Below are 27,892 nucleotides of genomic sequence, written 5' to 3'. Positions count from 1 at the left end.
GCAAAGCCATGTCAGCAATTTTATTCACGTCATCGCGCGTGGTGTGCACATTCTGAATGAGGGGTTAAATAGAACAAAAAAAAAAGAGTTAAGAGGTCTAAAAGAACACAAAATTAGTTTAGAGGTAGCAGAGAATAAAATGGTATAGTTTAGGGGTCAAATAATGTGTTAAGCCCTTGTAAAAACACATTAAGAGAAAGGTATTGTAATGTCATATTCAAGAAAATAGAGATCGGAGTTTTATTTTTTTGAAGTTTGCTTCGTAGAAATCACTGAGATATATATTTCTTTTGTATATTCTCATCTAGCTGAACTATATGCTTCGTGAAGATCAACTTTCAAAGAACATCTTGAAATCCCATTTATGCAAATAATAGCAAGGCATTTATAGATGATTGATTAAAGAATTTAGGAGCCGTTTGGTTCAAAATTAGTGTGGGAATGAGAATGGGTAAAATTTAATAAAAAAAATTATTTATTACTATTTGTTAAGAGTGCTTTTTTTTTATTTTTTTTATGTAAAAAAATAACTTTTAAAAAAATCAATATTTTTTTTTAAAATTAAAAAATATTTTTTATTATTTTAAATGTATTTTTTAAAATAAATAATTAAAAATAATTTTTTTAATAATTATATATTTAATATTTATTATTAAAGTATTTTGTTAAATTTTAATTTCTATTCTTAAAAGTCCATTCCCATGGGATAGGGGGGAATGTGTGATTCTCATTGAAGGGGTAATCACATTTCCATTCCCTAATACAATTTAACAAAACAAACACAAATAATAGAAATTATTCCCATTCCCATTCGGCCCCTTAGATGCTTATTGATCTTGTTGGTTCATCAATGGACTACAGCACAATCAAGACTTCTTATAGCATGGAATTGACTAGTAGTCACTTAAGGACTTAGGATCCTTCATTTTCAGAATTATGATAGTAGTAGTATTCAATACTCTGAAAAGATTCATGTATTGTTTAAAAAAAACAAATCTTGGAACAAAATTAGCTGCATCAGAACCGACTACTCCAATCCTTATGAAATAACTGCACCAAATATTGAACATTCATCACATACTGGACTAGAACTTTTACTAGAATTCCACTATCGCAACTCTCTCCATGTACAAAGATTTGGAGAATTAAAATTCTAAATTTCTGCCATACAAGCGTAAGAAGCCTACAAAAATAGACTGACAATAAGAAACTAACATTACACTGTCTAGAAGCAACATGGGGACCAATTTTACATCTGCTGATGTAAATTTGAGGATCTTCTACACAACCTTTGCCATATGATCTGTTGGAAAAAAAATATATAAGTCAAACAATAAAGCATCGCACTAATCAGTTTCTTTCGCTCAAAACGTAGAATGAAATACAGTACCTGTGTCTGCCACCAGCAACTTTTCGCTTAATCACCTGGAAATACATATTCTTGTAAGTCCTCAACTAAGCAGATCCTTCTTAAGATTCCCTTCCTACAGGGTATGTGGGGAATTATTCACCAGATTGGCAGTCTTGGAATCCAAAGTTTCCTCATAAGCAGCCTCGTGAACACCAAGAGCAGCACGACCAGAAGGATCGAGATTTTTGGACCATGTTGCATCCCATTCAACTGCTTTTGCAGTGCTGCATGCAACACTTGGACCTCCAGGAACTGTAGCCCTTGCAGCATTCTGCTCAGAATGAGTCGAATAACATCACGTGAGTTTAACAAAAACATAGAGCATACGAAAACATTAACACATTGCAGGCCGAAATCCAGTAAACTGAATGATGCTCCGCTCATTTCCAGGAGATCAAAGGAAAAAGCAAAAGACAGCATAGATTACAAATGAACAAAATTACACCTTTGGGAAGAATTTCTCAAAGACGGTCCTGTAATAGTATGCCTCTTTTGTCATAGGGGTATTTTCAGGGTAAACAAAGTTTGCATTCATCAACATTGCATCTGTTACCTGTCCAATGAAACCAGTAGCTAGTAATTAATACCACTATATATAACAACATTCAAACCTGCTCAACAAGAAAATAAAATGAAAAAAACAAACACATAATGATTCAGATAAAAGTTTTAAAAGAGAACTTCAGAAGCCAGGTATTTATACTTGTTTGTTTGCGTGATCTTTCAGACCATCGATCCAACTATACCCAACTCCATCACTGAATTGTTCCTTCTGCCTGTACAGTATGTGCTGAAAGCACAGAAAAAATGAAATTAACATTTCACAAATTCTCCATGATTATTTTATAAGGATATGTAAAAACAAAGAAAATTATTAACATTTTGGCAACCAAAGATCAAAAGTGGGAAGGTAAGAACCTTCGGAAGATACGGGTTCTTCTCATCGTCAAAGGCATTGCGCAAGACCCACTTCTCTATCCTTCCAAGATCACGCCTGATCTGTCAGGATATATGCAAGTTACTATGATAATGAAGAGCTAATGACAAGAATCTCAAATTTTAGAATTCATGCTATTTATCAGCATTGAGGAACTAAATGTAAATGATTATAGATGTTCCTTGCCAATTAAAATCACTGAAGTTCCATTCACATTATTTTTATTTATATCCAAATAGAGTCGTCAAAAGCTGATGAGGCCAAAAATGAGAACAGTTCCGAATATACACCCTCAATGTATAGGAAATCAAGCACCAAATTAGTTTTTGAAAAAAGAAAGAAAGCAGTAAAGGCCTGATATAAATGCAAGTGCTGAATTGAAATAAGAGACTTATAAATATACTCATGAACAAGCAATATAAGATTAAAAAAGTTGCAGCAATGCTGAGTATATGATAACACTTTGGTGAATACAAGTTGCACCATTCCCAGATGGGACGGATGAAACATTTTTGGTCTGGGTTTGTTCACTAATCATAAAATGATAAGGTTATATTCATTTGTATACTTTGTTCTATGAGCAACCATGAGAGCTCATATCGTATATAACAGTTGTTCTTCCAGGTTAAAATCATATCAAGAAGGGAAATACCATTTTCCACTCAGGATCTATGCTCATTGCCACACTGATGAACTCTTTGTCTAAAAAGGGCACGCGAGCCTCAACACCCCATGCTGAAGTAGACTTGTTGGCCCTCAAGCAGTCATAAAGATGAAGAGCCTTGATCTGTTAATTGTTAAAGGTGCAGCCAAAACCTTATACATTAATTTACAAAGTGGAAGCTACTCAATTGAAATAATAAGTGGAGCATACATACACAAAACTTGTAATTAAGGAAAACAAAAGCAATTCTACCTTTCGACATGTCTCTTCGTGAAACTCTTCCTTATTAGGTGCCTTGTGGAAATATAAATAACCTCCAAAGATTTCATCCGAACCTTCCCCAGAAATAACCATTTTAACTCCTAAGGATTTGATTTTTCGTGACATGAGAAACATCGGTGTACTGGCTCTAACAGTTGTTACGTCATAGGTCTCAATATGATAAATGACTTCCTCAAGAGCATCGATTCCTTCCTAATGCAAAATAAAGACCAACAATTATCAGAGTTGCATATGATAGATTCTGACATTCCAGTTAAAAGAGGCAGTGATACCTGAACAGTAAAATGAAGCTCATGGTGACGAGTTTGGAGATAGTCTGCCACCTCCCTTGCAGCTCTCAGATCTGGAGAACCCTGGATAGCAGAAAATAACAAGAAAATGGAAGGACAGGGAAATTTTTATTACAAGAAATAAATAGAGCTGAAATATCGGGAAAGACCACATAAGGACATAAGGATATGTGTTACTTTCAGTCTCATAGCTTCGCACTTTGATGTGGAGATTGCCAAGTATGCAACTTAAAATTTTAGCAACTCTATTTCCTAATGTGTATCAGTACTCAGTAGTAGCAACAGCAAAACAAAGATGCAATGATAGGAATGTGAATTTCTTCTCCTTCAGTGTTATATAGTAGCTGACTCATAGTTGCATAATATAGCATAGAATTATCATAGTGATGCAGCCACCGAAAATTACGGCCAACAAACTCTAATAACGAAACAAATATGTGTGAGAGAGAGGAGCATACCAGTACTCTAGCCTTATAAATATCATAAGATTATCTTCAAACATCAAAATCTAAGAATATCTAAAAGATAGAGCCACACAGCGCTAGGTAATAATATAGTTATGTCAAGACCTTCAAACCAATGCAGAATGTATGTAACTGAGAACCCCACTGACGAAAAGCTTCTGAGTCGGCTAAATGACGGCAAGTCACAGCAGCAACGAGTGATGAGTCCAAGCCTCCAGAAAGAAGTACACCGAATGGTACATCTGTCATAAGTCTCTTGACCACAGCCTATATGAAATTGGCAGGCAGAAATGAGAAATTATAACTCCTATATCAAATAAACTAATACAGATACAGCAAGAGGGCAACATACGATTTATTCTAAATACAGCCAAATCTGTCGCATGCAAGACAATCTTTATCTTTAGGCTCCGTTAAACAAACGGAAAATAGTTTTCTCATTTTCATTTGTTAGTATCCCTAGCTATGGTTCAGAACCCTCCGCTTCACGGTTCCAAGAAAAATTAAACTTATCTATTTTTTTATTAAAATATTATTATAAATTAAGATATTATCATTACCATTATGAACGAAAATATTATTTATAATTAAATTAGATTTATGCTAAAATCAACTATTATTTGCTTTAAGTTAAAGATAAACTATGATTATTTTAGATTAATGTAAGGGAAAAAGGTCATTTATGCCCCTAAGGTTTGCCTCCAGGATCAAGTAAGCCCTCAACGTCTGAAAAGGTTCACTTATTGTCCCCAACGTCTTAAAAAATGAACAATTAGGCCCCAACGTCTCATTTATGCGTCAAAATCGGGACCCTGATTGTTCATTTTTTAAGATGTTGGGGGCTTTGAACCTTTCTGGACATTAAGGACTTACTTGATCCAGTAGTCAAACTTAGGGGCATAAATGACCCTTTTTTATTAACTTAACACAATTAAATATTTATATCGAGAGAGTAATTTTCGCATTCTCACTTTAGATAGAATGTAGGGTTAAGTACTCCAAACGTATAAATATTTTGGTTTTTTTTGTCAAAATATCATAAGTTTGTAATATTTTTGCTATGTTATGTAAAGTAAGGGATAAAATGGCCCTTTATTCTATATCTAACCTAAAAGTGACCTGATAAAAATATTTATTTGTAATTTTTAGCCGGTTCAAACACCAAATTAATATAAACATTTGTTCAAACACCAAATTATCGTTTTCGAACATGTTCAGACACCCAATAAGTAATTATCTCAAACAAGAAAAACTTAAAATGACAAGCAAATAGATATGCGGCATTTACAAAATAGATTTTAGTTGCAAATGTGTGACTATGTTTGTTTTTGTGTGTGTGTGAAGGGGAGAGAGAGAGAGAGAGAGCTTAAACAAAAATATAAGTGGAGTGCAAAACTTGCCTTTTCAAAAGCCTCTCTTAATACTAGGGGGTCATAAGGTGTTGAAGGTATGTTCTCCAAGTACCACGGTGGGTTGTACCATCTTCTAAGGCCTCCTGTAATGATGTCAGAAACAAGAACTAAATAGATTGAACAGAAAGAATTCTAAGACATGGTATCAAAAACTACAAGAAACTAATAAAATTAGATATTTTACAGAAAAGATCTCCCAAATTGCCGTGCACCACAAAGGTTTCAAGCTAACTTCAACAGGAAAATGAAAAAATCCTCCTAAGCTTTTCCCTTTCACCTCTTCCGAATTACAATGGGAGGAAGGCAGCCAGGAATGGGTTTAAATATGTGCAGGGATTATTACACACATTAAAATAGTTAGATTTCACCAATTGTTAGTCAAACCTAATTATCATAGAAAAAAATTTATACCCAGTTCTATTCTATCTATAATTATTTTTGAACAATTTGCACAAATATAATTGTTAATGCATACAGAGAAATTTCACCAAATGTAAAATTGTTGTCTTCACAAAAATCTTGCAAAAATTTATGAGTATAGGACATGCATTAATAGAACATGATGATCAATCTTTATTTAAACAATATAAGTTAATCTTTCCCTGTAAGTAAATGCAAACCTTCTTTGCTTGAATATATATGCCCGGGTGGAAAAGAGATGAATCGTTCACAATCATCACTCAATGCTTTCATTTCTGAAGCAAACCACACTGATCCTGAAAAGTGAATAATAGTTTAGTAACGACATAAATAAGCATATTCTCACATTTTTCTCAAACTGTTCTCCGCAAAATAGAAGGAGATATTCCACAAAAAGAACTAAGATCAGGACTTTGATAACCCAGTAACCATATCATGTTTCTTTTAATCCTTAATATTTGTAATAGCTAGATGCCATCTCATACTGTTTCTCTTAACCCATATTTATAATAAATCCTAAAATTTAATTAGATTTAATTAGACAAAAGCTAGCCTACCATTTATATAATATTGAGCACACTGCTCAAAACAGCCAAGCTGAACTATCAAAGCAACACAATGATCAAGAATTCTAAAAGACCAGTTGAAATGCAAGGAGTATAGGAGAAACATGAAGCTTGCTTTACAATCAGTAATGTGACAAATAAAATTACATTTTAGAATGGCCTAACCTATTTCAGGGCCCCTTTCTTTATCATTTTTTTACAGTACATCCCGATACTTCTATTATGTAGATCAAGTCTTGGCATTTTCATTTTATTCAAATCAAGTCCTTTTATAAAGCGTGTATATCGTGTGCTTTGTTAGTGGGAGTAAAAATTATAATTTTTCTATTTTGAATTAAAATTTTATGCTTATATATATTAAGACTTGATAGTTCATTATTATCAACACTAAATTTCTGAAAATAAATTTTGAAAGTTTGAATAATTGTAAATTTCTTTGAAAAGTACATAAATTATATATTCAGTAGTGTAGAATGGGATAAATTTTAGTTGATTTTTTATCATATTAAAATTAGCAATTTGGAATTTAAAATTATGTTAACAATTTAAGATAAGAAAGTGTATTCTAACTAAAATAACATTTAAATTTAATATTAGAAACTTATGTTAACAATGAATTTATCAAAAAATTAATTATAGTTGAATTACTAGAACCCGAGGTTTTCTTAATAGTTGAAAATTTATCAAAGCACAATGCCATTAATAATTTGACAATACATTTATTACATAATTTGTAATTTTCACTCCTGATTATAGCTTAAAATTAATATAAAAATATTATATGCAATTAATAAAAAAACCTAAAATGAATAGTATTTTAACCATGTAATTGAAGGTGGGACCATGTCGGAATGAAAGTACAAGAATCCAATATCTACAAATAAAAATGCAAGAATATAAATCAACAAAAATTAAAGTATAGGGATTCCGAAATGGATCACGCCTTCTAAAATTAACATCATTATGATGAGGTAAGCACAAATAATTGCACAAACAGGTGTCAAGCACAAACAATTAACTCAATTAATTTAAAGAGCTAACTAGTTTTGTGTTAAGAAAATAAGATAATACCTACTATATGATGTACATTCAATATCAAAATGACGTACCTACAAACTTCATAGAAGTTTACATTTCTGTTTTGAAAAAGCTAGTGGTAGTAACATTCCTAATTAAGTTATGATACAAGAGTTGAATTTTTCCAAGGACAAACAGCTCAACGAGCTTCAAATTACATCGACAAAGAGAGTAAGAAAGAATGATGAAACCTCTACTTCAGCAACTCAGTAACAAGAAAACCAATAGACTGATATATAATGGTATTTTGTTTAATTGTTCTAGATGGCTGGCATGGGGATGGGAATAATATAACAAACTATCTTTAAACGGCAGGGTTGTCTATTGCATAGAGTAAACAAGTCTGAGGCCATTCTTCATATCAACATTACAATATTTCCTATGTATTAAGTCATCATCATGAACATGTAACACCCAATAACATAATTTAGCAATGAAAACAATCATTCAATGAGTTCCAAGAATAGAACAAAAGCAAATTTGAAGCACATATAAAAATTAATAATCTGACATACCATCAAGACCCCAGCCCACATAGAGGGGAGTAATACCAATGGCATCCCGAGCTGCAATAAAACTTTTGTCACGGGTGTCCAAAATAACAAATGAGAACATCCCATCCAACATGTCAACGAAATTCTCTCCATATTCTTCATACTGGCAAAATGAGTGATAGAGTTGAGGTAAAAGTATAGGATACAGAAAAGAAAAGGAAAAAGATGAGAAACATAATCCAGTTTACACGAACTACTTAAAAGCATAAAAGAATAATGAATTAAATTCTCAAACTTGAATAAATGCAGCTCAGTTTAAAAAAAAAAGGAGAAAACATCAATTAAACTATTTATGCTGTTTGCATGATCCGGGGACTGTGCCATCATACGCTAATAGAAAGCATGTAATATAACCTCAATAAATACTCAGATACTTACAAGATGGGCAATAACTTCACAGTCACTACCAGTTCGGAATGTGTGAGACTTTAGCTTTTCCCGCAATTGCTTGTGATTGTATATTTCTCCATTAACCTGGAGAAATCAAACTCCGTGAATCAAACTTGAAACAAAATCCATGTGACATTATCCTTTGGCATTCTTTCGTTGAACCGTAAAATCTTTTTAAGGGTAATTCCAGACATGAAAAAACAATGTTACGGCCTCTAAACAGTTTTGATGAACGTTTATGGTTGATATTCATTCATAAGCTTAAATTATTATTCCTTTCACTTACCTAGTTAAAATGAGCATTCATTTCTATATCCCAAATAGATAACCAAAATGAAATAAGTACAAATTCTAGAAGATGTTTTGTTAAAAGCCAGCATCACAACATCATTATCCTACTGCATTTGCAATTTTGAAATCCGACAAACAAGAACTCTGCTCAATTAGATAAATCTAATTCTCAATTCAACAGTACATATTTCTATTCACAGGACTTCTTACACCTCCATAAAGTCATGATAGCACTAAATAAATTCATCATATTCAATCCAAAATTAATGACATGCAAAAACATCACAAATTATCAACAAAAACAGCAAAGAAAAACACACCGTGACGACGATGGTTTTATCCTCATTGTAAAGAGGCTGATCACCAGAAGTGGGATCTACAATAGCCAATCTCTGATGAGATAAATAACATCCATCCTGACAATGCAATCCACTCCAATCTGGTCCTCTATGCCTCAATCTTGTTCATTAAAAATGATATCAAATCAATCAAAAATTTCATTTCAATCCGTTCATTACTCATCAAATAATTTCATAAACTGAACACTGAAAAAACACTACAAAAAACATGCAAAACAAACAAAAAAACGAAATGTAGAGTTTCTAAGAACCGATACCTTCGTGATAATTCGATTATACGAGCTCGTTTAGCTTGCGAAGTGTCGACACAGCCAAAGACGGCAAGAATACCACACATGGCTACGGCGGAGAGCGAGAAACGACAGCGTTTTGTTTTTCTATCTGCAGAAACTGAAAGAAACAGAAAATAAGAAGACAACTGAAATTGGGGGCTGGCTTACAGTGGCTGCTGAGGTTCTGATTTTTACGGTTTTAGTCCAGATTTTAGAGTCAATGACAGATTAACCCCGTTTTCTTATTCATATTATAATAAAACCCCTCTTTTTTATATATTTTGCGATTATTAACGGCAAAAAAACAACACAAAAAGGGAAAAGTATAAAAACTTGTGGCTGTGTGGTCTAAAGAGTAATTTTGGAAAGAGTGATTAAGTGGGGTCCACTTACCAACCTAACTGAATCTTTAAACAGAACCGTCCGATTCTGATATGGAAACCCTGATGGCAATAGAAATTAATTAAATTTAGTTTTGAAATGAGAATCTTTTGAAAATTGTGCATCGCGCTTAGATACGTTGAATGAATTATGGGTATCTGTTTGATCCGTTGAGATTTGGTCCGCTGGGCTAGAATCGAGTTATGACAAGTTTTTTTATCAAGGCCTCTTTTGATAAATATTTATAAAAAGTTAAAATATTCTTAAAAATATAATGTCAAAATTAATTTTTAAAAAATATAATTTGTACTTATTTTTTTGTTATTCTCAAAAATATTTTTTTAATCTCAGAAATACGATTTTAGTTAACCAACAGTATACTAACATATTACTAACAATATATTAAAAAATAATTTATACTTTATATACATAATTTTAATTTATTAAAAATTATTAACAATATATTAAAAATTAATTAACTATAAATTTATCAACGATTTACTCACGGTTCACTAATGGTATTTTAAAAATAAAATTATAAAAAGTATAAAAAAGGTCAATAGATTTTCTTTTCACATAATACTACTCCCTCCGTTTCAATAGAGTTGTCCATTTTAAGAAATTTTTTTGTCCCAAAATTCTTATTCACTTTTAAAAAATAACTAATTTTTACAATCAATTTTCTTATATTACTCCTATTTTAAATTCACTAATGAGTAAATTGAAGGTAAGTTGTACGTGGACCCAATATTAAATAGGGATATGATAAGAAAAGTAAAGAAAAATTTATAAAATCCATAAACAATAATTGCTTTTCTTAAACAGTGTGATAAAGGTAAAGTGGACAACTCTATTGGGACGGAAGGAGTACAACTTATAACCATATATTCAAAATAAAAATTATTACATGTTTACCAACGGTTAACCCAACGTCTACTAACAGTGTACTAAAAACAAGGTTATTGGTGTACCATTAGTATACCATTGGTTAACTAGCAACAAAAATAAAATTCAGCAATTGTTTACTAGTGATTTTATTAATGACATATTTAAAATAAATTTTATTAAAAGTTAATCAACGATTTACCTAATTTTAACCATTGGTTACCCAACATCCAAAACATTACACTTTTCATAAGTTTTTCTTCAGACACCTAGAGTGCAGGGTGTGCAACACCAAAAAAATCAAACCACAACCACATAATAATTAAGAAATAGAAGTTAAATTAATTATTTTTTTATTAATATTCAATATTGCCTTCAATTTAATTATATAAATATTTTAAATTTTATTGATTTATATTATAAAAAAAGCTAAATATTTGTTGGAATTGTAATAAAATGTTGAAAAATTAGATTTGTTATTAATTTTTGTATTGAATAAAGTGATAATAAATAATGATTTATAGAATATAATAAAAGTTATTAAAATTAATGAAAGACAAAATTGATATTTCAAGTAATTAATATAGCAATTTTGTTTATATATTAGGACGCCAATGTAGAAACTTTGCTTATTTTTGTAGAACGGAGAAAGTAACAATTTAAGAATGTTGATTTTTTTTTTGGATGAAAAAAGAATGTTGAGTTGATTTGTGTATATATTATCAAAAACTAAACTAAACAAAAGTATAAATTTAGTTATGTTCTTATTTGTTAAGCTGTTTGTTTCTATAATTTTAAAAATTATTATTTTGAGCACGGAGACATCAAATACGGGAAAAATAAAAGTTTGCTTTCCATCGATTTCCTCCGGTCAATTTGGTTATGTACCACAAATCCAATTTTTTCCAATCAATTCATAATCTACTATTTTCTGTTAGTTAGGTTAGAAATTGTAGTAATTATTTTTCTTAAACAACGTAAAAATCTGTTAAAATTCCTTATTTCTATTATTTAAGTAAATTTTAAATAATTTAAAAGCAACATTTTGTTTGTTTTACAAATCAAAGTCCAACACAACTAGCTAATTTAAGTCATTATCTATGACTCCTCTCTTACCTCTACTAAAAAAATCCATCGTCTCCATCTTTTTCCAAGAACATGACAACAGTACCAGTTGCAAACCCTAATCAAGGAATAATACGACCACTGGTAAGTTCAATAAGAAGGCTTTGAAGAAGAAAATTAACAGCATGAAATTCAAAAAGAAGGCTTTGAAGAAGAAAATTAACAGCATGAACTTGAAGAAGTTACTATACGTAATGAAAACGGGCATCTCTTCCCTGCCAAGCGTAATCATAATAGAGATTCTGAGTCGATTAGATGCAAAATCTGCGATGAAATGCAAGATCGTATGCAAGCAATGGAATTCCTTAGTCCAAGAACAATATTTCATAAATAAACACATGCATTATTCAATCTTTTTCAACGTTAGCTGGAAAGTTGACGGTCCTGGCAGTCAGGAATTTGAACTAATAGCCCACGGTTACGGCGTATTCATTTAGAGAATCAACGGTATTAATCCGAGGTATCGTATTCGAAACCCGGCGACCAAACAGCTACTTGATCTTCCAAGTCCGAATTTCACTACCAATCATCAGATCTCCATTTGCTATGACTATTCAAGTAAAATCTGTAAACTGATCTCCGCGTATTCGGTCGAAAATAACAGAAGGGGCGGTTGTGAAATTCTAACACTCGGTGGGGGTGATGATCTTGCATGGAGAAGCCTTGAAATCCCTTGCTTACATGATCTTAATCTCCAAACAGAGAAAATTCTGTTTAATCTGCAATATCCTGACGGGTTTAAATTTCACCTGATGAGAATTAGAATCAATTTAGCTCAAGTGATCACAATAATATTAGAGGATGAATCTGTGTTCATTAATACTCTGCCTCTAGGTATATTTAAAAACATTAAAAACATCGAAAGCGCTTTGCATTTTTCGTTTTTCGTCAAGGGTTCCAATTCAGATCGGAACGCTGTGTTTCCAGGATTCGCTATGGTAGTAAGGACGCTACAGAAGTATATATATTTTTATGGTCTAGAGTTTGTGTTATTAGAAGATAGTAAGAAGAACAAATTTGGTGAGCAGGTTTCGATTAGATTGGATTTTGTTGAAGGTGATAAAATGTGGCGTGAATTGGAACCATTGTTCTGTATTAATCATTTGATTTTCTTTGCCAAAGGAAACGAAGCGATAATTTATAATTATAGAAGCCACAAGAGAGAATTTGCAACGGAGAAGAACGTGACACCTATTTTACTTAAATGTCGAAAAAATTACGAGCATTGGAAGAGTTACAGCTTATTAAGTTTCAAGAGAATGTAACAAAATGTTGTTAGCAATTGCAGCTTTTTCTGGTTTTTGTTATTTCTTACTTTAGTTTTGTGCCATGATACATTTTATTTTAGTTTTATTAATTGCAGTTTTATTTATTTATTTTCAGAGCGGATTAGGATTCGTATATTAGAACTCATGTGCAATGATAATCTTATGATCAGTATAAAATCTGATTAACATTGGTGGTACAAAACTCATGAATGAACTTCAACTATAATTCATAAATCTATAGTTTGATTTTGATAGTGCTAAGATGGTAGTAATTAATTGTACTCTCCAATTAAGCAGAAGGGAATTATTCACCAGACTGCAGGCAGTCTTGGAACCCACAGTTTCCTCAATAAACGCTTAAAAATGTTATAATTTGGGTCATTATTGAGGGTCGATGAGATACAGAAAACAATAAAAGGTGTTAAGTGTTTTCTTAGAAGAACTACAGGGGCTTTTTGGTATCTTCTGCCAATGATAAAGTAAGTGTCAAAACGGCGTAGTGTTGCAGCTGAAGCCCCATTTGATTTCTCGTGGTCCCACGCCGGCGGCTACAAAAGCAGGAAACGAAATGGAATGATTCTTTGGTCACTGGAAAAAGTTTCCGTCGAGTCTCAACTTCTCAGCTCCGGCGATCATGGCGGCGAATAAGCGGAAAGAAACCGGAAATTCAGGATCGAATGGGGTGAATAACGGAACGAGAGTATGGTTATACTCCATTTTGCTCACTTTTCAATACGGTGCTCAGCCTCTCATCTCTAAGCGCTTCACTGGGTAACTTTATTTAATTATATGTGCAACAACTCAATTTGTAAATTCTAATTCTTGCACAGTAATCATATACATCAGTTCTGTTGGGATATAGATTTTTTGGTGACTGCACTCACTTGAAATTGTGACAATATGAGATCAATGTTTTATAGGGTTTTATGCTTAATTAGGATTCTAATTAGAACCACAATATCTTACATTGTATGTTCGAGAGACGATGAAGCGGGAAATGTGAACGTTTCGAAGCTTGGATTTCATTCATATTCTAGTTTGCAGACTGATTATTGATGTACTTTGAAATACACCCCAGCAAGAATTACACGTGTGAATAAAACTTCTAGTGTTGCCTGCACGGGTTTGGTATTGTGGTCTAAGCCTCGGTCATCTGGGCGCCATGGTCGCGTGTTCAAACCCCGGCTACTCCCTTTCTAATAATTGGAGTGGTTGGGACTGAGATGCTGGCCATTATAGCCCCGAATCGTCAAGCATGTGGGCTTGCGGGTGATCCATTGTAGGCTTTGGCTCGGGGGAGTGAGTTCTCATCAACAACAACAAAAAAACTTCTAGTGTTTCTATGTCGGACATTTTTTGTAGTACTTGATTATATGATTACCATTTCTAATTCCTTTTAGTACTACACTGAAGTTTGCCATCTTATTTACTGTTTTTTGTTCTCGGTTTTATCCTCCATCTCAATAGATGCTTAATTGCTCTGAAATTCCATAGGAATCGCTAGTTATATCTCATTGTTGGATTTTCATGCAGACGAGAAGTTATTGTGACCACACTGGTCTTAACATGCGAGATAACGAAGGTAATTTTCATATGTTATATTATTTTCTTGTATTTACTTTATCTTATCATCCCTTTCAGACTTTTATGCTTTCCCTACTTATGCGCTCTAGGTAATATGCGCTCTAATTCTCATGGCTAAAGATGGTAGTTTGAAGAAATTATACAGAGAATGGACTTTGGTTGGTTCACTCACTGCATCAGGACTTCCTGCAGCAATTTACGCTCTACAAAACAGCTTGCTGCAGATATCTTACAAGAATCTTGATTCGCTCACGTTTTCAATGCTGAATCAGACAAAAATATTCTTCACTGCTTTCTTTACTTATATAATATTAAGGCACGTTTCCTAAGTTTATTTTCGGCAATTCTTCATCTTTGTTTGAATGATTCTCGCGCCATATAATGATGATATTCATCTCACATGCATTAACTATCACAAAAAGAGGGGTGTGGGTTTATGTTTATGCTCTTTCTGCTCTTGGTTGATTCTAGATATCCTATTCCATTATGAATCATTGACTACAAAGTAATTCCTTTTAGTATTTGACAATCCAGCGTACCATTATAATCAGTGTCAGAACAAGGCTAGATAGCATGATTTATTTTCAATGCAATATTCATTTCTTAGTATTGCCTCGGTAGTCCAACCATTCCTTAAAACCACAAGAGCAAGTTTAACTGTTTCAGTCACCATCTCCTCTGAAGCTACTATGACAACTTTCTTTGCTTATTTCAAGCAACCTAATATCTGTTATCATGCAATTGAGGCCTGATCAACTATTTGGACCACAAAGCAAAGCTGATATCTAGCTGGAAATTGTGAATTGGCACAATTTTGATTGAATTTTATTGGTTTCCTTTTTCCATTTGATCTAATTTTCCCATAGTCAGGGAGAAAGATATGAAACGGTATGTAGTGTAGAGAGGCATAAGGCATGTCTTTGGATTTCTGAATCTTGTACTCATGAATTTTTTAACCCTAATCTTTGATGTGTAGGCAGAAGCAGTCAATTCAGCAAATTGGTGCTCTGTTCTTATTGATTATAGCTGCTGTTCTTCTAAGCGTTGGTGAAGGCTCTAGTCGAGGGTCCAGTAGTAGTGACCCTGATCAAATATTATTTTTTGGTATTGTCCCTGTCCTGGTTGCTTCCGTTCTTTCTGGCCTTGCTTCTTCCTTATGTCAATGGGCTTCTCAGGTTTGTAAAATTGCATCTGTTGTTTTTTTAAGTGATCTTGTAGCATTACAAGTCCCCTGCCTTCCCTTGAAATTTACCCATTGTTACAGGTTAAGAAGCACTCGTCATACTTGATGACCGTTGAAATGTCTATAGTTGGAAGCTTGTGTTTAATGGCCAGCACAACCAAGTCTCCGGACGGCGAAGCTATTAGGAAATATGGATTCTTTCATGGCTGGACTCCACTGACTATGGTACTTAGAATTTTTTTCATCTTGATATAGACAAAGTCCCCCTTTAAAATTGCTTACATGGTGAAGGGATGTGGGGTTTTACATCTGGTACCACAAAGTAATAGTTTTACATTTAAGCAATTTCGCAGCCCTCTCACCCATGTTTTAGAATCTGAATACATGGAAAACTTAGCAGTATAATCATATAAAATGGCACATCGATATGGCGATAATCATGTCATGCTTGAAGTGTGTTTCATTGTATTTCAGATTCCAGTTATAGCTAATGCTCTCGGGGGAATCCTCGTTGGTCTTGTGACATCTCATGCAGGAGGTGTTAGAAAGGTACAATTTTGTTACTTTTTTTATTTATACATAAAAAAAAAAATATTTTATGCAGAATATTAAGGTTCTTGTCAGATAAAATTTTGCGAATTAGATGGCGGGAAGATCGATTAGTGAACAAAATTTGCTACTGCGTGCAGGGGTTTGTTATTGTTTCTGCACTTCTCGTAACAGCCATGCTGCAGTTTATTATCGAAGGGAATCCACCTTCGGTGTATTGTCTGCTAGCTCTACCGCTTGTCATTTGCAGCATTTCAACATACCAAAACTATCCGTACCGACCCAAAAAGAAGGAATCATGATCTGTTCCAACAGACTAGCTTAACCTATTTGGTGAAGATATTAATCCCCAGTTATAGAAGGGACTTTTATTTTTGTTTCACTAGTGTATTAACATCTACCAGATTATGCTACAAAATGAGAGGGTTTCACAAAATATATGAACAATGATTGTATTCTCAAGAGGTCTTGTATTGAGTACTGATTACAAGATATGAATGAAATGATTTTTCAACATTTATCTCAGAACTTGTAAAAATATATGCTTCAGCAGTTCAAGCATTTGGAGGTCACTATCATCTTCATTTAGCATATCTTCTATATCCTCTAATTCAATAGCCACTGGTTCTTTCTTCTCCACCAGTGGGTATCTGTTTGATCCGTTGAGATTTGGTCTGCTGGTCTGGAATCGAGTTTTGACAAGTGTTCCTATAAAATCTGGTTTCTCGGAATATCAAACCAAATTAATATAAATAAACATTGCTAATTATAATAGAGTTTATATTAATATAGAAATTTATGTTAAAAATATTTTGTTTTACAGTAATTTTTTTTTAAAAATCATAACATCAATACATGCATTATTATAAAATAGAAAAATCGTAAGTTTTTAGAAAGATAAAAAAAATCTTCAACATTTTAAGAGTTAATTAGACATAATACCTTCATTACCCAAAGTAATTAGAATAGTACGCTGCCAAGTTTCCATTTAGCTATTTACATTTTCCATCTTCTTTTTTTGATTTTTATACTTTCTGTTTTTGATAAATGCCATCTTGTCTTTTATTCTTCAAATAAAAATAAAAACATCCACTGCAACCCTAACATAATCACCCAAACTGCAATCTCCGACGCAATCTCTCCGCCGTCACTGCCAAGCAACAACCACTAAAGAAGCCACCTTCAAGATCGCCTTCTCGCTGTTTTCAGAAAATCCCAAGCCTACCGCTGCCGCCGTTGTAAGCCCGCCTCCGACACAAGCCCGATAATAATTTTGCAGGTATCACGACGAGGATGGAGAACTGTTGATGAAGTATGGATGAGGCGAGTAAGAGAGTGAAAAGCCACATACACCTGTATTTAATTTTTTTGTTAGAGGGAATTGTGGGGCTTTTTGTATAATTTTTGGAGTTTTTTTTGAGATTTTTGTTTTGATATATTAGCAATTTACTTTGATTTTGAAATTTAGAAATGAGCAGATGCTATTTTTTTAGTGTTGCACAGCTTGCACTCTTAGTGTTTGAAGAAATGCTTATGAGAATATCTCTTGATGTATGTAATTTTTTGGGTGTTGAGTAACCAATGGTTAACTTTGGGTAAACCGTTGGTTAACTTGTAAGTTAGGAGCTGCTGCAATTAGATTTAGGCAGGCAAACATTGTGGTTCGATTTTTTTGTGTTGTACAGCATGTTGCACTTTAAATCGAATCAATATTTTGTGTATTGTTTTAATCCATTTCTTATTTTTGTTTTCTGAACGATGATGTTGATGTAATTGTGGTTCGGTTTTTTTGTGTTGCACAACATGTTACACTCTAGGTGTTTGAAGAAATGCTTGTGAGAATTGTAATATTTTTGGGTGTTGGGGTAACCAATAGTTAACATTGGGTAAACCGTTAGATAACTTGTAATTTTATTTTGAATAAATCATTAATGAAATCGTTAGTAAACAGTTACTGAATTTTATGTTTGTGGTTCGATTTTTTTATGTTGCACAGCATGTTGCACTCTAGGTGTTTGAAGAAATGTTTGTGAGAATTGTAATATTTTTAAATGTTGGATAACCAATGGTTAACATTGGGTAAACTGTTAGATAACCTGTATTTTTATTTTGAATATATCATTGATAAAATTATTAGCAAACAGTTGCTGAATTTTATGTTTATTGTTAGTTAACCAGTGCTGTACTAATGGTACACCAATGACCTTATTTTTAGTACCATGTTGGTTAACAAATGGTTAATCAATAATTTTAGATTTTAAAAAAGACGATTTAGATTTTATTTGACGGTTGCTGTTGCGGTGATGAAGGGGAGGGGTTTGTAATAGAATTTTCAACTAGTTTAATAAAAATGTAGGTTTGAATTTGAAATAGTTTTTTTTTTTGGTTAACCAACAGTGTTGGTATACCGCTGGATAACCAAAATCGTATTCCTGAGATTAAAAAAGATATTTATGAGAATAACAAAAGTTATTTTTGCAAAAAAAAAGTACAGATTGTATTTCTCAAAAAAAAACGTTGAGGTAGTATTCTTGAGAATATTTTATCTTTTTTTGGTATTTATCTAAAAAACCCACATTTTAATAGGGTATTTTTCACCAGCAGCCCTCAAACTTTCATCTCTCTCCGAACCATTTTAAATTGTTATTTCGTATCTCCCAATCGTTTTTAAATGTTAATTCGTATCTCAACTGTCCTTAAATTTTTATTTTATATTCCAACTCTCCCTACTGTTATTTTTGTATTAACTATGTTTATTTTGATGATAGAACCTCTCAAAAGAACTGCTGACAGTGGCGGCGGTGGGAGGGAAGGAGAAGAAAGGAGAAACGGGAAAAAAAAGGCTTAATTACTTAAAAACCACCCACCTTATAATTTTTTTTCATTTATACCATGATCTAGGAAAATTTTCAATTGTACCCTATTTTTGATTTTTATGTTTCATCTCTACCATAATGAGTTTAATTGACCTATTTTTTTTGAAAAAAAGTTTAAATTAGTCCTTCATTTTTAACCTATATTCTAATAAAATGTTAATGTGAATCATTTATGTATCTTGTTTTTAATATTTTCATCTTTAAATTAATTAAATTATCAAAAAAATTACTCTTGGGGTACAAAAGAAATATAAAAATCGAAAATAGGGTACAAATGAAAATTTTCCTAGGTCGTGGTATAAATGAAAAAAAATTACAAGGTGAGTGGTTTTTAAGTAATTAGGCCGAAAAAAAATCCCTAATTTGTATTTAAAAAATAATTTAAATTAGTGTTAATAGTGTTTAATCTAAAATTTAAATTAGTGTTAATTAAGATTATTTAGAGTTTTTTTTTTCCAAAGATAATCTATTGATGAAGATAACAATACAAGAGTGAAAGTCATATGACAATAATTTTTTTTATATGATCTTTCAAGATTAAACAACCAATAAAAGGCAACAAAGTCTAATCATGGATCCCGCAAACTTAACACAACGATAAACCGTCGGACGGGGAGTTCGATCTTCTTCTTCCGATAAGACGGAAAATCCGCTTGAACCGTTGAAGCGTATTATTTTTGCCAACCAACCATCTTCATCATCTAGATCTATAAAGTTAAAAGTCACAAACCTCCCAATTTTTAGATCTACAAAAACTTGACTTTGAAGAACGATCAAACACTAAAAATTCTTTGTAGATCTAAAAAATCAAAGCAAAAGAGGTGGTAAAGACCTTAAAATTTATTCCAACATGAAAAAATCAAAAAAACCCAACTCAAAATGAAAATTTTAACAAAAATTTATTGAAATAAAGAGTAAATTTATACTACTTAGTAATATGGGCGGAGAGAAGATGATTTTCCGGCTAGCCGGAAAGATCATCTTCTCCCACCCTCAAAAAAATGGAGAAAATGGAAGTTCTTTTTAGAGAGAAGTGAGAGCACAAATATTAGAGAGAGAAATTACTAAAAGCTAGATTATTTAGAGTTCATTAGAATTAATATTTTTAATCAGGTAATCACATTCTTTTAAACAATTTGAACCCAAATATTCCTTGAGAATGGAGACCATTATAATCAACAAGTTTTAGGTGCAGCATCCAAATCCAAATTCACAGGAATCCCAATAATCTCATACCCTAAAGCATGACTAGTAAAAGGACCCATCAAATTAATAAACAAACAGCTATAAATCAGCTGCTGGAGAGTCTTGTCGGGAGTAACGATATTTTTGTTACTTAGGTTAGAATTTTACTTAGTCTTTAAAAAACAGATCCTTATTTTTGTTATTTAAATAATTTTTTTAAATTTAAATGCAACGTTTTGTTTGTTTTACAAATCAAAGTCCAACACAAATAGGTAATTTAACCTAGTAAACTCATTAACTATGACTCCTCTCTTACCTCTACTAAAAAAAACTCCATTGTCTCATCTTTTTCCAAAAACATGACAACAGTACCAGTTACAAACCCTAATCAAACCACTGATAAATCCAAAAAGAAGGCTTTGAAGAAGAAACTTAACAACATGAACTTGAAGAAATTGTTATACGTAATGAAAACGGATATCTCTTCCCTGCCAAGCGTAATCATAATAGAGATTCTGAGTCGATTAGATGCAAAATCTGCGATGAAATGCAAGATCGTATGCCAGCAATGGAATTCCTTAATCCAGGAACAATATTTCATAAACAAACACATGCATAGTTCAATCTTTTTCAACGTTAGCTGGAGAGTTTACGGTGCTGGCAGTCAGGAATTTGCACTCATAGCCCACGGTTACGGCGCATTCATTGAGAGAATCAACGGTATTAATCCGAGGTATCGTATCCGAAACCCGGCGACCAAACAACTACTTAACCTTCCAAGTCCGAATTTCACTACCAATCATCAGATGGGCGGCTGTGAAATTCTAACACTCGGTGGTGGTGGTGATGATCTTGCTTGGAGAAGCCTTGAAATCCCTTGCTTACATGATCTTGATCTCAAAAGGGAGAATATTCTATTTAATCTGCAATATCCTGACAGGCTTAAATTTCACCTGATGAGAATTAGAACCAATTTAGCTCAAGTGATCACAATAATATTAGAGGATGAAACTGTGCTCACTAATACTCTTCCTCTGGGTATATTTAAAAACATCGAGAGGGCTTCGAATTTTTCGTTTTTCGTTCCGATTTAGATCGGAACGCTGTGTTTCCAGGATTCGCTATGGTAGTAAGGACGCGACTCAAGTATATATATTTTTATGATCTAAAGTTTGTGTTATTAGAAGATAGTAAGAAAAACAAATTTGGTGAGCATGTTATGATTAGATTGGATTTTGTTGAAGGTGATAAAATGTGGAGTGAATTAGAACCATTATTCTGCATTAATCATTGGATTTTCTTTGCCAAAGGGAACGAAGCGATAATTTATAATTGTAGAAGCCACAAGAGAGAACTGGAAACAGAGAAGAACGCGACACCTATTTTGCTTAAATGTCGGAAAAATTACGAGCATTGGAAGAGTTACAGCTTATTAAGTTTCAAGGGAATGTAACACAATCTCTCTAACATTTGCAGCTTTTTCTATTCTTACTTTAGTTTTGTGTCATGATACATTTTACTTTAGTTTGCAGCTTTATTTATTTACTTGCAGAGCTGATTAGGATTCATATATTAAAACCAGGGCCGGCCTTAGATGAAATGAGGCCCTAGGCGGGTTGTTTTGACATTTTTTCAAATATACGCCTGTTTTATCTTTTTTATATAAAAAAAATGACATTTCACTTTTTTTTCTTATAAAATTACGCTTTTAGTAGATCATTGGTAGACTTATTATATCATTAGTAGATTTTTATTTTTGATATGTTTTTAAAAATCGTTATTTTTTTAAACAATTAAAAAAATATATCTATTTATCAATAAAAGAATATAAAATATATTTTTAATAAGTAAATAAATAAAAAAAGATCATCTCTATACAGTTAAAAATATATAAACTATATATTATTTTTATTGGCACATTGATTATAAATGGTTCCAATTGATATTTAAAATAAAAATTACAACACCTATTTTTAAAAGAACCAATGATCATTTTATATTTTAAATAGCTTAATATTTTTAATAAGATCTTATAGGAATATGGGGGCCTTTTTAATTTAACATACTAATTATTTAAATATATAATTAATTTTTATATAAAATTTCCAACACCTTATCACTAAAAAAAACCCAATAAACATATAAATAATTTAATTTTTTTTTTTTTAGAGAATCCATCTAAAATGGAGCCCTTAAAAACTTGAGGCCCTAGGCATAGGCCGGGCCTGATTAGAACCCATGTGCAATGATAATCTGATGATCAGTATAAAATCTGATTAACATTAACATAGTCAGGATAATTTATAGCAGGGAATTGATCAGTAGTAGCTTAAATTATTTCAAATATAACAGTGTGTCATTAAAAATTAGGAATTTATTTGGAAGTTATTAAACTTTTAAACTATTTTAATTTAGTGACTAAAGTTCCTAACAAACTTTAATTTTATTTCATTGATAAAAACATTCTTTGTGACTATACTTTAATTTATTTTATTTTCGTGACTAAATTTTCATATTGACGTAAAACTAAAATTAGTAAAAAAAATCGACCACTCAAATTAAATAATTCAAGAATTTAGTAACTCATAAAATCAATTATGTTAGCTTGCCCCATAGATCATTTCATTTATTTTCTAAAATTCCTATATGATATAAGCTCGTAAAGGATGACCCAAAGACGAACATAAATCTGTCAGTAAACGCTTAAAAAGGTTATAATTTGGGTCATTATTTTGAGGGTCAATGAGATACATAAAACAATAAAAGGTGTTATGTGTTTTCTTAGAAAAACTACAGGGGCTTTTTCGTATCTTCTGGCAATTATAAAATAAGTGTCAAAACGGCGTAGTGTTGCACCTGTAACCCCATTTGATTTCTCATGGAATGATCGTTTGGTCGCTGAAAAAAGTTTCCGGTCTCTCTCTCAAGTCTCAGCTTCTCAGCTCCGGCGATAATGGCGGCGAAGAAGCGTAAGGAAACCATCAATTCAGGATCCGATGGGATGAATAATGGAGGAAGAGTATGGTTATACTCCATTTTGCTCACTTTTCAATACGGTGCTCAGCCTCTCATCTCTAAGCGTTTCACTGGGTAACTTTATTTAACTATCTGCAATAACTCAATTTTTGAATTCTCATTATTGCAAAATTGTTATATATCAGTTTCTTTTGGGATATACATGTAGAGACTGTTTTCACTAGAATTTGTAGCAATTGGAGATTATTGGTTTATACGGTTTTATGCTTAATTAGAATTTTAATTATAGCCACTTTTCAACAGTGTCTGTATGTTAGATAGACGTTGAAGTGTAAAATGTGAACGTTTTAAAGCCTGCATGCTATTTATACAATCAATTTGACGTTTCGGACACAAAACTTCATTTTTTACATAGGAAACCTTAAAATAACACTGTTTCGCCGTGTTCAAGTGTTTCATGTCCCTGTGTCCATGCTACCTAGTTTGTACATGTTCTAGCTCGCAGATTGATTACTGGCGTTCTTTGAAAACCACACTAGCAAGCATTACACGCAGTGACGGAGCCACAGTATGCTTGGGAGGGGTCCTGACCCCTCCCAACTTTTGTTTTTAATTAAATCAATGTTAGAAAATTTTAAAATTCAAAAATTATAAAGTCCACAACACATTTGGCCCCTTCCACTTTTATTTCTTTATAAAACCTGTTATCATTATTGCCCTATCAATAAATTACAAAGTCCATGCTCAAAATTTTAAAGACTAGCATATTTAATTTAAGTAAATCACAATTACAAAAAAAATTGAATTAAATTTGTTCATTGACGATTTCCGCGATTCGAAAGGGAGACGTTTTGTATTTTAGTTATTAGTTTGAATTCTGAATATTTGTCAATTATTAATTTATTATTTATTTTTAAATATTTTATTATTATTAATGGATGTGATCGGCCCCTCCCGTATAACAATCCTGACTCCGCCCCTGATTACACGTGTGAAAAAGAATTTTATGTTTCAATGTCAGACATCATTTTTAGTTCTTCATTATATGATTACCATTTCTATCCTTTTTATTATTGCACTGATTGTTATCTCAAATTTTAGTTTTGAAATTGAGAACTAAAAATGTACTTTTGGGTGCTTGCCGTTCTTCATCTGTATTTAACTTTTTTTTTTGTTCTTGGTTTTATGCATCTCCATAAATGCTTAATTGCTCTGAAATTCCATAGGGGTTGCTAGTCATGTCATTGTTGTATTTTCATGCAGACGAGAAGTTATTGTGACTACACTGGTCTTAACATGTGAGATAACCAAGGTAATTTCCATATATATTTTTCTTTTATATTTTATCTTATCATATACCTTTCAGACTTTTATGCTTTCCCTACTTATGCGCTCTAGGTAATATGTGCCTTTGTTCTCATGGCTAAAGATGGTAGTTTGAAGAAATTATACAGAGAATAGACTTTGGTTGGTTCACTCGCTGCATCAGGACTTCCTGCAGCAATTTACGCTCTACAAAACAGCTTGCTACAGATATGTTATAAGAATCTTGATTCACTGACATTTTAAATGCTGAATCAGACAAAAATATTCTTCACCGCTTTCTTTACTTATATAATATGGAGGCACGTTTCCTAAAGTTTATTTTTGGTAATTCTTCATCTGTTTTGAATGATTTCCTCCATAAACTGATGACATTCATTTCTCATGCATTAATTATCACTGTGTTTTATGTTTATGCGCTTTCTGATTGAGGTCGATTCCAGATATCCAATTCCAGTATGTTTTATGAAGTATCTACTGTGTAGTATTTTCTTTTAATGTTTGACAATCCAGCATATCATTTATAAAATCAGTGTCAGGAAAAGGCTAGAATGCATGATTTATTTTGAATGCAATATTCATTTGCAGTATTGCGTTAATAGTCCAACCATTCCTGAAAACCACCAGAACATGTTTAACTGTTTCAGTCACCAATACCATCTCCTCTCAAGCTACTATGACAACATTCTTTGTTTATTTAACACGTTTTTAAAAGTATGAACTAATTTCCATGCAATTGAGGCCTGATCAACTATTTGAAAGCAAAGCTGATATTTAGCAGGAAATTGGGAATTTCATAGCCCAATTTTGATTGATATTTCTTTTGTTTCCTTTCCCCGTTTGTTCTAATTTTTCCATAGTCAGGTAGAAAGACACGAAACGGTGTGTAGTGTAGAGAAAAATAATTAAGGCATGTCTTTGGATTTCGGAATCATGTACCTGTATGGAATTTTCTTTACCCTAATCTGTGGTCTGAATGTGTAGGCAGAAGCAGTTAATTCAACAAATTGATGCTCTGCTCTTATTGATCATAGCTGCTGTTCTTCTAAGCGTTGGTGAAGGCTCTAGTCGAGGGTCCAGTACTAGTGACCCTGCTCAAATATTATTTGTTGGTATTGTCCCTGTCCTGTTCGCTTCTGTTCTATCTGGCCTTGCTTCTTCTCTGTGTCAATGGGCTTCTCAGGTTTGTGAAACTTCATTTTTTGTTGATTTAGGCGATCTTGTAGCATTTTGAGTCCCCTGCCTTTCCTTAGCATTTACCCCTTGTTAGGTTAAGAAGCACTCATCATACTTGATGACAGTTGAAATGTCTATAGTTGGAAGCTTGTGTTTAATAGCCAGCAAAACCAAGTCTCCAGATGGTGAAGCTATCAGGAAATATGGATTCTTTCATGGCTGGACTCCACTGACTATGGTACTTTCAAATTTTATCTTGAGATAGTCAAAGTCCCCTTAGAACTGCTTACATGGTGAAGGGATGTGTTTTTTTACATCTGGTATCGCAAAAGTAATAGAAGGAAAAATAGAAAAATGTCAAACAGCTTCATTAAATTTTCAAAATGCATTTGTAGCTGTAGTAATCTGTCTTTCTTTAAGGAAAAGTTCAACATATCCATAAGAAAAATATAATGAGCCTGATTATATGTCCTTGATATTTGTCATTTTTTTTCTTCTTGAAATTGGATTGCTAATTTATACTTGCTTGGGTGGTATTTGTGTTAAGATCTTCCAGCATCAGTGTTTATTAATTTACCTTATTATTGGAATCAGGTTAGGTGTCAGTGTCATTTTATCTTTATTCTGAGTTCCCTTGATTAAGTCCTTTATTTTGCTCACGTGCATAATCCAAATTTGTATCATTGTTCTAATAAGGGAAATTTAGCGGCACTAACACACCTTGTAGAATCTGAGTACATGGAAAACTCAGCAGTATGATCATATAAAATGGCACATTGATACTGATTCAAGCCAAATGATTAGTGAATTAATCTCTCTTTTCTCAGCATGCTATTGCAGTGGTCATGTCATGTATCCGTCAATCTGATGAACTGTGTTTTATTATGTTTTAGATTCCAGTTATAGCTAATGCTCTCGAGGGAATCCTTGTCGGTCTTGTGACAACTCATGCCGGAGGTGTTAGAAAGGTACAATTTTTTTTAATTTATACAAAAGATAAATATATTTTATGCAGTTTAGAGAAATATTAAGGTTCTTGTCAGATAAAATTTTGGGAATTAGAAGGCAGGAAGATTGATTATTAAACAAAATTTGCTTCTGCATGCAGGGGTTTGTTATTGTTTCTGCACTTCTCGTAACAGCCATGCTGCAGTTTATTATCGAAGGGAATCCACCTTCAGTGTATTGTCTGCTAGCTCTTACCGCTTGTCATTTGCAGCATTTCAACATACCAAAACTATCCGTGCCGACACAAAAAGAAGGAATCATGATCTATTTCAACAGACTAGCTTAACCTATTTGGTGAAGATATTAATCCCCAGTTATAGAAGGGACTTTTACTTTTGTTTCACTAGTGTATTAACATCTACTAGATTATGCTACAAAAAGAGAGGGTTTCACAAAATATATGAACAATGATTGTATTCTCAAGAGGTGTTGTATTGAGTAGTGATTACAAAATATGAATGAAATGGTTTTATCTCAGAACTGTAGCCACTAACTTGTGAATTAGAGACACTCCTGCACTAGTACCATAACACCACAATTGATGTAAAATACAGACGCTCAATTGTCAATAATGAATGAAAAACTCAAGCAAATACCAAATATCAAGAGACGAATCATCCGCTTGTTGTGCCTATGAACAAAAAGATGATCATTTTCTTGTGTGATGTTTGAAAGTGATGGATCGCCACTGTTCATGAATCTTCAATTCCATAGCCTTATACTCAGTTTGCTTCATGTCATCATATTCGTTTGCTTATCAGCTTGGGCATCTTCTTCCTCCACCAGCTTCACTAATCTTGAAGTGAGGCAATTGCCTGTGTTCTTCATCAGGGATTGCAAGAACTGCATCATTATCATCAGAAGACAATTCTTTATGTTGATCAGAGGGGTTTGCAAGAACATCAGAAGACAATTCATTGGGTTGATCAGAGTGGTTTGCAAGAAAAGGCAAGTGTTCATCACAAGGGTTTGCAAGAGAAGACA

At 32.7% G+C, this 27,892-nt stretch overlaps 2 protein-coding genes and 1 pseudogene across 2 annotated transcripts; 2 read left to right on the top strand and 1 right to left on the bottom strand.

Moving 5' to 3' along the window:
* Positions 1-1,028: 1,028 nt before the first annotated feature.
* Positions 1,029-9,588, bottom strand: LOC126656177 (asparagine synthetase [glutamine-hydrolyzing] 2). The gene is made up of 15 exons (XM_050350682.2): positions 9,375-9,588; positions 9,079-9,217; positions 8,456-8,551; positions 8,039-8,180; positions 6,081-6,176; positions 5,449-5,543; positions 4,154-4,315; positions 3,567-3,647; positions 3,265-3,486; positions 3,001-3,135; positions 2,330-2,410; positions 2,115-2,201; positions 1,857-1,964; positions 1,391-1,682; positions 1,029-1,303 (listed from the first exon to the last, which is right to left on the bottom strand). The coding sequence occupies exons 1-14, from the start codon at positions 9,452-9,454 to the stop codon at positions 1,485-1,487; spliced, it is 1,722 nt and encodes a 573-aa protein (XP_050206639.1). The 5' UTR covers positions 9,455-9,588; the 3' UTR covers positions 1,029-1,303; positions 1,391-1,484.
* A 3,980-nt stretch (positions 9,589-13,568) lies between these two features.
* On the top strand, positions 13,569-16,884 carry LOC126654575 (UDP-N-acetylglucosamine transporter ROCK1). The gene is made up of 7 exons (XM_050348491.2): positions 13,569-13,819; positions 14,582-14,630; positions 14,722-14,952; positions 15,613-15,807; positions 15,897-16,040; positions 16,290-16,364; positions 16,505-16,884. The coding sequence occupies exons 1-7, from the start codon at positions 13,683-13,685 to the stop codon at positions 16,664-16,666; spliced, it is 993 nt and encodes a 330-aa protein (XP_050204448.1). The 5' UTR covers positions 13,569-13,682; the 3' UTR covers positions 16,667-16,884.
* A 6,348-nt stretch (positions 16,885-23,232) lies between these two features.
* LOC126654578 (UDP-N-acetylglucosamine transporter ROCK1-like) lies at positions 23,233-27,388 on the top strand (annotated as a pseudogene).
* Positions 27,389-27,892: the final 504 nt, after the last annotated feature.

This window comes from Mercurialis annua, linkage group LG7 (genome assembly GCF_937616625.2).
Source record: "Mercurialis annua linkage group LG7, ddMerAnnu1.2, whole genome shotgun sequence".
Taxonomy (NCBI): domain Eukaryota; kingdom Viridiplantae; phylum Streptophyta; class Magnoliopsida; order Malpighiales; family Euphorbiaceae; genus Mercurialis; species Mercurialis annua.
This window is presented reverse-complemented; position numbering and strand designations above follow the sequence as displayed.